We start from the raw sequence: 14,700 nt of genomic DNA, 5'->3' as shown, positions 1-14,700 counted from the left end.
GGGTGGGGATTTTCTCTCTTATAATGATGTTTGTGTTCAATTTGATTTCATACCCTTTACTTTGTAATACAGGAACCGTCGTTAATGCTATTCCTAAAGCCTTTCTTTGATATTTTCTAATAGGAATATGGAATTTATGACCAATGTTGTAATAAATCGTACAAAATGTTCCATCCACAAAGTACAATTTATGAAGACTTTGTTTCCCAACATGAATTCCAAATGTATACAGAATCCCTTAAAGAGTTACAGGCTTCAAAAACCTAGAAATTATTTTTTTAAAACGGCCTACAGTATTTGGCATCGATATGAGTCAGAATTGACTACAAAGTGTAAACAGGATAATTTTGGTCATAAAGTCAGTCTGGTCTAAAATGGAGTTTGCAACATGTGTGTGTCACGATGGGTAAATGAAGGTCGAGGCTTTTTGATTTGCTCTCTATCCAAATGCATAGACAGTGAGACAGACCTGCCCAGCAGCTCCGACTTTGTTTACATGAGACAACACGTTGCATATTTGTTAACTTGAGAAATACTGCACCATACACCTTAGTTAGATGTAAAACTACGCAAAATATTTTATTATTTTCCATATAAATACTGCTCAGGCCTCTGTATATATGATATTGTGCCAAAACTGTGGCCAGTCTCTACCCGCTGTAACCCTAACCAAGTATGATCTGGTTACCTGCTGTAGGAAGGTGAGTGCTGATTGGTTACCTGCTGTTGGAAGGTGAGTGCTGATTGGTTACCTGCTGTAGGAAGGTGAGTGCTGATTGGTTACCTGCTGTAGGAAGGTGAGTGCTGATTGGTTACCTGCTGTTGGAAGGTGAGTGCTGATTGGTTACCTGCTGTAGGAAGGTGAGTGCTGATTGGTTACCTGCTGTAGGAAGGTGAGTGCTGATTGGTTACCGGCTGTTGGAAGGTGAGTGCTGATTGGTTACCTGCTGTAGGAAGGTGAGTGCTGATTGGTTACCTGCTGTTGGAAGGTGAGTGCTGATTGGTTACCTGCTGTAGGAAGGTGAGTGCTGATTGGTTACCTGCTGTTGGAAGGTGAGTGCAGCAGGTATCCCAGGTACGTCCGTACCAGGCATGCGTCGGCGGATCTTCTTACAGAACTGTCTGATGTCAGAACAGGAAGTCTCTAGATCCTTCAGCAGCACGGCCAGGTCCGTCTTCTCCTGCCCTGTGTGAAGGAACGCACGCAAACGACCAACCTCCACACACATACAGTCCAACGCACTCTGGGTAAACTACAGACAGGGAGAGAGGGGGAGGGAGAACGGGGGAGAGGGAGAGAAAGAGATAGAGGGGGAGGGAGGGGAGGAGAAAGAGGGAGAGAAAGAGATAGCAGGAGGGAGGGAGCAGGGGGTTGAAAGAAGGAGAGAAAGAGAGCGAGATAGCGGGAGAGGGAGGGGGGAAAGAGGGAGAGAAAGAGAGAGAGATAGCGGGAGAGGGAGGGGGGAAAGAGGGAGACAAAGAGAAAGAGATAGCAGGAGGGAGGGAGCAGGGGGGAGAAAGAGGGCGAGAAAGAAAGAGATATATAGCGGGAAAAGGGGGAGAGGGAGGGGGGAGAAAGAGGGAGAGAAAGCGAGAGAAAGAGATAGCGGGAGAGGGAGGGGGGGAGAAAGAGGGAGAGAAAGCGAGAGAGAGAGATAGCGGGAGAGGGAGGGGGGGAGAAAGAGGGAGAGAAAGCGAGAGAGAGAGATAGCGGGAGAGGGAAGGGGGAAGAAAGAGGGAGAGAAAGCGAGAGAGAGAGATAGCGGGAGAGGGAGGGGGGAGAAAGAGGGAGAGAAAGCGAGAGAGAGAGATAGCGGGAGAGGGAGGGGGGAGAAAGAGGGAGAGAAAGCGAGAGAGAGAGATAGCGGGAGAGGGAAGGGGGAAGAAAGAGGGAGAGAAAGCGACGAGAGAGAAGAGATAGCAAAGGGAGGGGGGGAGGAAGAAAGAGGGAGAGAAAGCGAGAGAGAGAGATAGCGGGGAGGGGGGGGGAGAAAGAGGGAGAGAAGCGAGAGAGAGAGATAGCGGGAGAGGGAGGGGGGGAGAAAGAGGGAGAGAAAGCGAGAGAGAGAGATAGCGGGAGAGGGAGGGGGGGAGAAAGAGGGAGAGAAAGCGAGAGAGAGAGATAGCAGGAGAGGGGGGGGGGAGAAAGAGGGAGAGAAAGCGAGAGAGAGAGATAGCGGGAGAGGGAAGGGGGAAGAAAGAGGGAGAGAAAGCGAGAGAGAGAGATAGCAGGAGAGGGAGGGGGGGAGAAAGAGGGAGAGAAAGCGAGAGAGAGAGATAGCGGGAGAGGGAGGGGGGAAGAAGAAGTCACGTGGAGATACATAGTTCAAGGTACCCACTAGGTTTAACAACATCCTTCCAGTCGGATTTTGTGACTTAAAAGTTTTTGGCATTGAACACACTTGGAATAAAGATTCTAGGTTACCCTGATGTGATCAGCCAGGTGCATGGTGCAGTCTTCTGTCTGCTCTGTCAGGTGGATACTGTACAGGTGCTGGTAGTATTTGATGGCCTTGGTGAGTGGCGCCACGTGCACCGTCTCATCCAGCTGGTCTTTGTGCAGCAGGTCAATCAGGAAGTCCAGGGAACGTTCGTGCACGCCCATCTCCGGGTACAGCGTCCCGATCTTCTGATATACTTCCACGCTGCATTGGTTCAGCGCACTAACACACACACAATAGGTGAGTGAGATCTTTCCATGTAGAAGACTGACTTAGTGTTCATATTTATGTAATGTAGCAGACTGACTTAGTGTTCATATTTATGTAATGTAGCAGACTGACTTAGTGTTCATATTTATGTAATGTAGCAGACTGACTTACTGTTCATATTTATGTAATGTAGCAGACTGACTTACTGTTCATTTTTATGTAGCGTAGCAGACTGACTTACTGCTCATATTTATGTAATGTAGCAGACTGACTTACTGCTCATATTTATGTAGCTTGTAGCAGACTGACTTACTGTTCATATTTATGTAGCGTAGCAGACTGACTTACTGTTCATATTTATGTAGCGTAGCTTGTAGCAGACTGACGTATTGTTCATATTTATGTAGCGTAGCAGACTGACTTACTGTTCATATTGATGTAGCGTAGCAGACTGACTTACTGTTCATATTTATGTAGCGTAGCAGACTGACTTACTGTTCATATTTATGTAATGTAGCAGACTGACTTACTGTTCATATTTATGTAGCGTAGCTTGTAGCAGACTGACTTACTGTTCATATTTATGTAGCGTAGCTTGTAGCAGACTGACTTACTGTTCATATTGATGTAGCGTAGCAGACTGACTTACTGTTCATATTTATGTAGCGTAGCTTGTAGCAGACTGACTTACTGTTCATATTTATGTAGCGTAGCTTGTAGCAGACTGACTTACTGTTCATATTTATGTAGCGTAGCAGACTGACTTACTGTTCATATTTATGTAGCGTAGCCTGTAGCAGACTGAGGGAGTAGACGAGCCCAGCAGCAAAGCTCAGCTGTTCCCCAGCCGCTCCTCTCATCCCGCTCCTCTCCACACAGTCGTCGTTCAGATCAAACTTCTCCTGGGCCTGCTTACTGATCAGCGCCGCCTGGGGAACACATTACCTTATTTTCGGGCCCAGGACCAACGCTCATTTTGAAAAATCGCAGGCGGAGTTACCTCATCCAGTGACTACGAGCAGTTATGACCCACTCATGTCCGGTACACACACAGACCGCAAATTTAGCAGGCCTCATAATGTTTGAAGACAAACAAACCCCTTTCAAAAGATAACAAAAATGAGGGGACCTATGAGCAGCAATGTGGGGAACTATGAGCAGCAATGAGGGGACCTATGAGCAGCAATGTGGGGACCTATGAGCAGCAATGTGAGGACCTATGAGCAGCAATGAGGGGACCTATGAGCAGCAATGTGGGGACCTATGAGCAGCGATGTGGGGACCTATGAGCAGCAATGTGAGGACCTATGAGCAGCAATGTGGGGACCTATGAGCAGCAATGTGGGGACCTATGAGCAGCAATGTGGGGACCTATGAGCAGCAATGTGGGGACCTATGAGCAGCAATGTGGGGACCTATGAGCAGCAATGTGGGGACCTATGACAGAACACATACACAGCTCTCTCTCTCTCTCTCTCTCTCTCTCTCTCTCTCTCTCTCTCTCTCTCTCTCTCTCTCTACCTTGAAGATTAGTCTTGGTATGAGCAGAAGCACCAGAATACAGTCGTGGTCTCCTCCATGACGAAGGAAGGAGTCGGGCATGAAGGAGGTGAGGAGCGACACTTGTCTGTTGGCCTGGCCCACTTCCATCTTCCTCAGCTCCATCTCTATGGCCTGGAGACACACAGAGACACACAGAGAGAGAGAGAGACACACAGAGAGACACACACACACAGAGAGAGAGACACACACACAGAGAGAGACACACACAGAGAGAGACACACACACACACACACAGAGACACACACAGAGAGAGAGAGAGACACACAGAGAGAGAGAGAGACACAGCAAAAGAGGCGGAGAGAGAGGGAGAGAGAGAGATACACACACAGAGAGAGACACACACACACACACACACACAAAGAGACACAGACACACACAGAGAGAGAGAGAGAGACACAGAGAGAGAGAGACACAGCAAAAGAGGTGGAGAGAGAGGGAGAGAGAGAGATACACACACAGAGAAAGACAGAGAGAGAGAGAGAGACAGAGAGAAAGAGCGAGAGAGAGAGACAGAGAGAGAAAGAGCGAGAGAGAGAGAGAGACAGAGAGAGAGAGAGAGAGAGAGACAAAGAGACACACGCAAAACAGATAGTTTAGACTACACCAATGTATTTTTCACAGCGTATTTCAGGCTGTTAGTGGACAGGAAGTCATGGTACTGTTGTGGACGGGGACACTGTCGACCAGGGAACTGTGTACAGCTCACCTTGGCATAGGCCTTAGTCTCAGCAAACTTGATCTTGAAGTCAAACATCTCAGCCGGAGGTTGCTGCTGCTGCTGTTGTTCAGCTGTGGCTTCCTGCTGGCTGGTCAGCTCTCTGTTCACTTCCTGCAGGTGAGCGGTGAGCTCGCGGTACTTCTTGATGGTCTGTTGATAGTCGGCTACGGTCTCCTGAGCAGCCTCCACCCGTTTCTCCGCCTCCCTGACCCTGCCTCCGCCCAGATCCAGCATCTCTCTGAGCTCCAGCTCCGTCTCTCTGGCGTTCTCCTGCAGCTCGTCATTCATTTCATTGATGGCTTCCTGTAGAAAACGGACCAATCACAGAGCACAAGGTCACGCTTAAGTGTGTTTTTTTTTTTGTAGAGAAAAAAAAACTAAAATTCAGCATTTCACTGTGAGGTCTACACCTGTTGTATTCAGCATTTCACTGTGAGGTCTGCACCTGTTGTATTCAGCATTTCACTGTGAGGTCTACTACACCTGTTGTATTCAGCATTTCACTGTGAGGTCTACACCTGTTGTATTCAGCATTTCACTGTAAGGTCTACACCTGTTGTATTCAGCATTTCACTGTGAGGTCTACACCTGTTGTATTCAGCATTTCACTGTAAGGTCTACATCTGTTGTATTCAGCATTTCACTGTAAGGTCTACACCTGTTGTATTCAGCATTTCACTGTAAGGTCTACACCTGTTGTATTCAGCATTTCACTGTAAGGTCTACACCTGTTGTATTCAGCATTTCACTGTAAGGTCTACCTACACCTGTTGTATTCTGCATTTCACTGTGAGGTCTACTACACCTGTTGTATTCAGTATTTCACTGTGAGGTCTACACCTGTTGTATTCAGCATTTCACTGTGAGGTCTACACCTGTTGTATTCAGCATTTCACTGTGAGGTCTACACCTGTTGTATTCAGCATTTCACTGTAAGGAGGATATGTGTCTTCTTGAGTAAAATAAAGAAAAACCCTTGAATGAGTAGGTGTGTCCAAACTTTTAGTTTAACTATTCAGACCCTTTACTCAGTACTTTGTTGAAGCACCTTTGGCAGAGATTACAGCATCGAGTCTTCTTGGGTATGATGCTACAAGCTTGGCACACCTGTATTTTGGGAGTTTCTCCCATTCTTCTCTGCAGATCCTCTCAAGCTCTGTCAGGTTGGTTGGGGAGCGTTGCTGCACAGCTATTTTCAGGTCTCTCCAGAGATGTTCGATCGGGTTCAAGTCTGGGCTCTGGCTGGGCCACTGAAGGACATTTAGAGACTGAAGCCACTCCTGCGTTGTCTTGGCTGTCTGCTTAAGGTCGTTGTCCTGTTGGAAGGTAAACCTTCGCCTTCGACTGTCAACTGTAGGACCTTATATAGACAGGTGTGTGCTTTTCCAAATCATGTCCAATCAATTGATTTTACCATCAGGTGGACACCAATCAAATTGTAGAAACATCTCAAGGATGATCAATGGAAACAGGATGCACCTGAGCTCAATTTAGAGTCTCATAGCAAAGGGTCTGAATACTTATGTAAATAAGGTATTTCTGTTTTTTTTTTTTTTATACATTTCTAAAAACCTGTTTTCGCTATGTGTATTGTGTATAGATTGATGAGGGAAAAAAATGATTTCCTGAATTCTTTCCGAATGCAACGTACTGTCACGCCCTGGCCATAGAGAGGTTTTTTATTCTCTATTTTGGGTACGCCAGGGTGTGACGAGGGTGGGCATTCTATGTTCCTTTTTCTATGTTCTTTATTTTCTATGTTTTGGCCAGGTATGGTTCTCAATCAGGGACAGCTTTCTATCTTTATCTCTGATTGGGAACCATACTTTGGTAGCCCTTTTCCCTCCTTGTGTTGTGGGAAGTTGACTTTGTTTATGGCACATTAGCCTTTAGCTTCACGGTTTGTTGGGAAGTGTTTATTTGTTTTGTTCGGCGTCTTTTCTAATAAAAATAACATGTTCGCTCACCACGCTGCACCTTGGTCCTCTCCTTTCAACCGTCGTGACACGTACACATTCAGTGACGTCACAATTATCAGCTATGTATGACTATTGATTGATTGATTGATTGATTGATTGATTGATTGATTAATTGATTGCCCATTCATTCTCTGAAGTGAGCAGAGGGAGGAGAGACACATTAGTGCATGGGTAGGTAGGCCTACCAACGAAAAACATCTGAAAGCGTTGCCGATTGTAGTTATGAAATTCTGACCACAGAAATAACCAATGTTTATCTAAAATGTCTAGGAAGTAAACCAAATTCTAATTAAACTCCACATTTTACCCCGTTGAAAAACATTGAAGATCATTTGAATTTCAGTGTACTTCCTGAATTGACTGGAATTGAAATGGAATTGACCCCCAATCATGTCTGTCCCAGATGGTCTGTGGTGTTTCTGTCCCAGCTGTGGTGTTTCTGTCCCAGCTGGTCTGTGGTGTTTCTGTCCTAGTTGGTCTGTGGTGTTTCTGTTGGTCTGTGGTGTTTCTGTCCCAGCTGGTCTGTGGTGTTTCTGTCCTAGTTGGTCTGTGGTGTGTCTGTTGGTCTGTGGTGTTTCTGTCCCAGCGGTCTGTGGTGTGTCTGTCTCACCAGATCAACGACGGTCTCTCTCAGCTCTCTGACTTTCTCCTCCAGGTCCAGATTCCTCTCTGTCAGAGTCTCCACCATCTCCTCAGCTCCTAGAGCCCCATCCACCTGGAACACAGATCACAACACAACCATCAGCCACATCCACCTGGAACACAGATCACAAAACAACCATCAGCCCCATCCACCTGGAACACAGATCACAACACAACACAACACAACCATCAGCCCCATCCACCTGGAACACAGATCACAACACAACCATCAGCCACATCCACCTGGAACACAGATCACAAAACAACCATCAGCCCCATCCACCTGGAACACAGATCACAACACAACACAACCATCAGCCCCATCCACCTGGAACACAGATCACAACACAACCATCAGCCCCATCCACCTGGAACACAGATCACAACTTAACCATCAGCCCCATCCACCTGGAACACAGATCACAACACAACCATCAGCCCCATTAACCTGGAACACAGATCACAACATAACCATCAGCCCCATCCACCTGGAACACAGACCACAACATAACCATCAGCCCCATCCACCTGGAACACAGATCACAACACAACACAACCATCAGCCCCATCCACCTGGAACACAGACCACAACACAACCATCAGCCCCATCCACCTGGAACACAGACCACAACACAACCATCAGCCCCATCCACCTGGAACACAGATCACAACACAACCATCAGCCACATCCACCTGGAACACAGATCACAACATAACCATCAGGGACTACAATTATTCTTATTCCCTCACAAGCAGCCGTGTTAAGAGTTTGTAACATAAATCTTTCCTTTACAGGAAATCTGGGAATTTGGGGAAAGTTCCCAGACTTGTTGAACCCTATAAAAACACAGGAAAATCTGTATTTTGACTGAGTAAGCCCTGAGTAAGGCAGTAACCCACTGTTCCCCTGGTCGATGAAGACGTGGATGTCGATTATGGCAGTCCCCCGGCACCTCTCTGATTCAGAGGGGTTGGGTTAAATGCGGAAGACACATTTCAGTTGAATACATTCAGTTATACAATTGACTAAGAAGTCCCTTATCCTAGTAGTATCGAAAGAAAAGGGAGCGCTGTCCTCAGATCAGCTTTCTACATTCTAATCTTACCTCATTAGAATTATTTCACAATACTGACCACGGATCAGCTCCTATTATCACCCTACGGCTGCAAATATTGAGGCGGATTATACTTATGCTTACCAAACAAAAATTCACAAAATCACTGATTTGGCACATCATTGATCACGTTAGGCATGAAATATATTGAAATATATTGAGTCAAATTACAGACAGTAGCAAAATAGAACTCAACTGATTGAACATGATTAAGATAAGCATACAGCCTACTATATATATACTGCTCAAAAAAATAAAGGGAACACTTAAACAACACATCCTAGATCTGAATGAAATAAATAATCTTATTAAATACTTTTTTCTTTACATAGTTGAATGTGCTGACAACAAAATCACACAAAAATAATCAATGGAAATCCAATTTATCAACCCATGGAGGTCTGGATTTGGAGTCACACTCAAAATTAAAGTGGAAACCACACTACAGGCTGATCCAACTTTGATGTAATGTCCTTAAAGCAAGTCAAAATGAGGCTCAGTAGTGTGTGTGGCCTCCACGTGCCTGTATGACCTCCCTACAACGCCTGGGCATGCTCCTGATGAGGTGGCGGATGGTCTCCTGAGGGATCTCCTCCCAGACCTGGACTAAAGCATCCGCCAACTCCTGGACAGTCTGTGGTGCAACGTGGCGTTGGTGGATGGAGCGAGACATGATGTCCCAGATGTGCTCAATTGGATTCAGGTCTGGGGAACGGGCGGACCAGTCCATAGCATCAATGCCTTCCTCTTGCAGGAACTGCTGACACACTCCAGCCACATGAGGTCTAGCATTGTCTTGCATTGGGAGGAACCCAGGGCCAACCGCACCAGCATATGGTCTCACAAGGGGTCTGAGGATCTCATCTCGGTACCTAATGGCAGTCAGGCTACCTCTGGCGAGCACATGGAGGGCTGTGCGGCCCCCCCAAAGAAATGCCACCCCACACCATGACTGACCCACCGCCAAACCGGTCATGCTGGAGGATGTTGCAGGCAGCAGAACGTTCTCCACGGCGTCTCCAGACTCTGTCACGTCTGTCAAGTGCTCAGTGTGAACCTGCTTTCATCTGTGAAAAGCACAGGGCGCCAGTGGCGAATTTGCCAATCTTGGTGTTCTCTGGCAAATGCCAAACGTCCTGCACGGTGTTGGGCTGTAAGCACAACCCCCACCTGTGGACGTCGGGCCCTCATACCACCCTCATGGAGTCTGTTTCTGACCGTTTGAGCAGACACATGCACATTTGTGGCCTGCTGGAGGTCATTTTGCAGGGCTCTGGCAGTGCTCCTTCTGCTCTTCCTTGCACAAAGGCGGAGGTAGCGGTCCTGCTGCTGAGTTGTTGCCCTCCTACGGCCTCCTCCACGTCTCCTGATGTACTGGCCTGTCTCCTGGTAGAGCCTCCATGCTCTGGACACTACGCTGACAGACACAGCAAACCTTCTTGCCACAGCTCGCATTGATGTGCCATCCTAGATGAGCTGCACTACCTGAGCCACTTGTGTGGGTTGTAGACTCCGTCTCATGCTACCACTAGAGTGAAAGCACCGCCAGCATTCAAAAGTGACTAAAACATCAGCCAGGAAGCATAGGAACTGAGAAGTGGTCTGTGGTCCCCACCTGCAGAACCACTCCTTTATTGGGGGTGTCTTGCTTATTGCCTATAATTTCCACCTGTTGTCTATTCCATTTGCACAACAGCATGTGGAATTTATTGTCAATCAGTGTTGCTTCCTAAGTGGACAGTTTGATTTCACAGAAGTGTGATTGACTTGGAGTTACATTGTGTTGTTTAAGTGTTCCCTTTATTTTTTTGAGCAGTGTATATAATATATATATATATATATATATATATATATGTATATATATAATATAATAATTTACGAACAAAGTTGACTTCAAATACAAAGTTGCCAACGTCTTTCCAATCGATACAAACACTCAACGTATAAAAATATTATTCAAATGAAAACCGACATAACATAACACATACATATATATATATATAATATGTATATTATGTTATCTCGGCTTTCATTTGAATAATATTTTTATACGTTGAGTGTTTGTATCGATTGGAAAGACGTTGGCAACTTTGTATTTGAAGTCAACTTTGTTCGTAAATTATCGGTGTCACAGAGAGACGGATAAACCATTTGATTCTGTGTGTAGTGGAGATCTTCTGTGTATAAAGGGGACGTTTGAAGGCAAAATAGCATCTAAATAGTGTTAGATTACGAGAGTTTTCAAGTGCGACGTTAATAACGATTGTTTTGGGAAACAGCTCAGAGATTTAACAATGCTCCTAAGAACCTAACGATGAATTTAGCCTTAAAATGCTTTTGCGAAACCGGTCCTTGGTCTTGTGTCTGGAAGTAGTTTAGGCTAGCTAGTGCTAAAGTAGGTTTGACTTTGGATAGCCTATCTCCTTGGCTAGTTAGAGACAGTCGATAAATTACACAATGTAAATGGGACAATATTTAGTTTGTATATGAATTTCTATAATTTTATAATAGGTTTGAGGTTTTTAAGTCATTGAAATTTTGAGCTATTTAAACTTTTTTTTATATCGTCCCATGTACATTGTGTAATTTACTGATGGTTCCTAACTAGCACCTGTCGGGATATCCAAAGTCAAACCAAATTTACCACGGGCATTACAATCGGGTTGCGTGCAGCAGCGCTCGAAATTGATGATTACTTGGGTGCTGTTGTAACGTCTGCTTCCAGCCCACACTCTCAAACACCTATATCCCCTGAATGCAGCTCACTCTCCAGATCCCAATCACCTGAATTCTGATCACCTGTTCACACACCTGAATGTCATTATCACACACTATTTAGTTCAGTTCATTGCACCCCATCACTGTGAGGTATTGTTTGTTTTGTTACACATTCTATTCAGGGCTCTGTTTATTTCCATATTAGTCCTCCTGTGTATCATCATTTTTCAACATCCTCACTAATGACGTCTGTTGCCTATTTCCTGCCTGTACTTTTGCCAGATCAGATTTCCAGTCATTAACCTCTTGCCTGATCTCCCGGACTACATTATTAGCCTTTTTCCCTGCCTGTACTGTTACCTTTTTGGAGTCCCTGTGTATGACCTTGTGCCTGTCCCTGGACCCAGCTACCTGCCTCCTCCTGTGTATGACCTTCTGCCTGCCCCTGGACCAAGCTACCTGCCTCCTCCTGTGTATGACCTTCTGCCTGCCCCTGGACCCAGCTACCTGCCTCCTCCTGTGTATGACCTTGTGCCTGGCCCTGGACCAAGCTACCTGCCTCCTCCTGTGTATGACCTTGTGCCTGCCCCTGGACCCAGCTACCTGCCTCCTCCTGTGTATGACCTTCTCCTGTGTATGACCTTCTGCCTGCCCCTGGACCCAGCTACCTGCCTCCTCCTGTGGTCCTTTACTAATAAAACACCTGCTGCGTCCTGCGCTTGAAAACCAGCTCTCTGTCTCCCATCGTACTCATTACAGGTGTGGGCATATGGGCAGGTTTGAAATAGATATTACATATCTTTAATTCCTGTGACATACAATCTTTTTCCTAATCATCTCGTAAATCTCAGTTTTGGACGAGACTGACTTTATGACCAAAATGATCCTATTTACACTTGAGTCAATTTTTTTTACACTAGAAAAATGTTTCTGTCTCATATCAATGGCATATAGGTTGTTTTTAACCGGACAAGTTGCCCTTTTTCCGATTCAGGACTTTAACTAAATATGTAGAGCTTATTAATTATGTAAATGCAAATTATATATAGATAAAGACACAGTTATGGATACAAATATGTAAAGATACAATCAGTATAATCAGAGCTCTGTATTTATTTGGACAGTGAAGCAAAAATGTCAAAAAATGTGTCTCTATACTCCAGCATTTTGGACTTGAGATAACAATAAAAAAAATCATATTAGGCAGTACAGAATGTCACTGTTTTTTTACCGTTTTTAGATTGTTTTAAAAACTTTGTGTACCTAGTTCCCCCAATTTGAAGAAGTTATAAGTATTTAGACAAATAAAACATTTGTTAGGTTGCCACGGCGATAATGTACTGACTTGTTCAGTAATTGAAGTTGGAAATTCAAACATTGCAGATTGTGAAATACATTTTCAACGCAACAGCAACCAATTGATTACATTTTTTAAAATATATATACAACTGTCATGTATAGTCAGAGCCTGCATGAGCCGTCCTCGCACTCTTTCCCAGCTTGGAAAGAAAGTTTAGCGCGGTGTATAAAATCAGTCTATTCATTCCCACAGTCCATGTCAACTGGTGTGACCGACACATTCTGTCGCCAAAGAGCCAACATGGCTCACAGTATACCCGGTCTACTGTTGGTGAATAACACAACCATCTACGGTCAATCTGACTACCATGTTTTTTTAAAATCTGTAGTAGAACTCATTTGAAATGCACCTGCCCTTTATGTCTCTAGGATCGGTCTGTTTGTCTCCAGGATCGGTCCGTTTGTCTCCAGAATCGGTCCGTTTGTCTCCAGGATTGGTCCGTTTGTCTCCAGGATTGGTCCATTTGGCTCTAGTATCAGTCTGTTTGTCTCTAGGATCGGTCCGTTTGGCTCTAGGATCGGTCTGTTTGGCTCTAGGATCGGTCCGTTTATCTCCAGGATCGGTCCGTTTGTCTCTAGGATCAGTCCGTTTGGATCTAGGATCGGTCCATTCCTCTCTAGGATCGGTCCGTTTGTCTCTAGAATCGGTCCATTCCTCTCCAGCATCGGTCCGTTTGGATCTAGGATCGGTCCATTCCTCTCTAGGATCGGTCCGTTTGGATCTAGGATCGGTCCATTCCTCTCTAGGATCGGTCCGTTTGTCTCCAGGATCGGTCCGTTTGTCTCTAGGATTAGTCCGTTTGGATCTAGGATCAGTCCGTTTGGATCTAGGATCGGTCCATTCCTCTCTAGGATCGGTCCGTTTGTCTCTAGAATCGGTCCATTCCTCTCTAGAATCGGTCCATTCCTCTCTAGGATTGGTCTGTTTGTCTTTAGGATCGGTCCATTCCTCTCTAGGATCGGTCCGTTTGTCTCTAGAATCGGTCCATTCCTCTCTAGGATCGGTCCGTTTGTCTCTAGAATCGGTCCATTCCTCTCTAGGATCGGTCCATTCCTCTCTAGTATTGGTCTGTTTGTCTTTAGGATCGGTCCATTCCTCTCTAGGATCGGTCCGTTTGGCTCTAGGATCGGTCCGTTTGGCTCTAGGATCGGTCCAGGAGGAGGAAGAGGAGGGCATTTTAATTACCTTACTGAGGGCATAACTGGACTGCTTGTATTCTGCCATATTCCCAGTCACCTTGCCATGGTTAAATGCGATGGTTCGCGCTTTCAGTTTTGTGTGAATACTGCCATCTACCAACGGTTCTTGGTTTGGGTAGGTTTTAATAGTCACAGTGGGAACAACATCCCCTATACACTTCCTGATGAACTTAGTCACTATTTTAGTGTATATGTCTATGTTATTCTCAGAGAAAACCTGGAACAAGTCCCAGTCCGCTTGATCAAAGCAGTCTTGAAGCATGGATTCCGATTGGTCAGACCAGCGTTGACAATACCTTAGCACAGGTACCTCCTGTTTGAGTTTCTGCTTATAGGAAGCAAAATGGAGTCGTGATCTGATATGCCGAAGGGAGGGCCTTGTAGCCATCCCGGAAGGGAGAGTAACAACAAAGAGTTTTTTTACTACAGCCAATATGTTGATAGAACTTTGGTAGCGTTTTCCTCAGATCTTCTTTATTAGTTCCCAGTTATAATAAATGCAGCTTCAGGATATATCGTTTCCAGTTTGCAGAAGGTCCAGTGTAGTTCCTAGAGAGCTGTCGTGGTATCGGCTTGAGGGGGGATATACACGGCTGTGGCGATAACCAAAGATAATTATCTTGGGAGGTAATGCGGTCGGCATTTGATTGTGAGGTATTCTAGGTCGGGTGAACAAAAGGACTGAGTTCCTGTATGTTACCAAAATCCCACCATCAATGAGTGTATGTTGCTTTTACCAAACTGACCCCTGCAAC

General features: G+C 45.4%; 1 protein-coding gene across 1 annotated transcript in view; it reads right to left on the bottom strand.

Annotated features, from left to right (window-relative positions):
* The window catches only part of dctn1b (dynactin 1b), a gene marked incomplete in the record, with an annotated part of 103,850 nt that overhangs the window by 32,799 nt on the left and 56,351 nt on the right, over positions 1-14,700 (bottom strand). Inside the window, 6 exon segments of the mRNA XM_029712617.1 lie at positions 1,041-1,253; positions 2,426-2,663; positions 3,420-3,580; positions 4,173-4,325; positions 4,921-5,235; positions 7,522-7,626. Of these exon segments, the coding sequence (XP_029568477.1) occupies positions 1,041-1,253; positions 2,426-2,663; positions 3,420-3,580; positions 4,173-4,325; positions 4,921-5,235; positions 7,522-7,626 (1,185 nt within the window).

Source organism: Salmo trutta, chromosome 25 (assembly GCF_901001165.1).
Source record: "Salmo trutta chromosome 25, fSalTru1.1, whole genome shotgun sequence".
In the NCBI taxonomy this organism is placed as follows: Eukaryota; Metazoa; Chordata; class Actinopteri; order Salmoniformes; family Salmonidae; genus Salmo; species Salmo trutta.
This window is presented reverse-complemented; position numbering and strand designations above follow the sequence as displayed.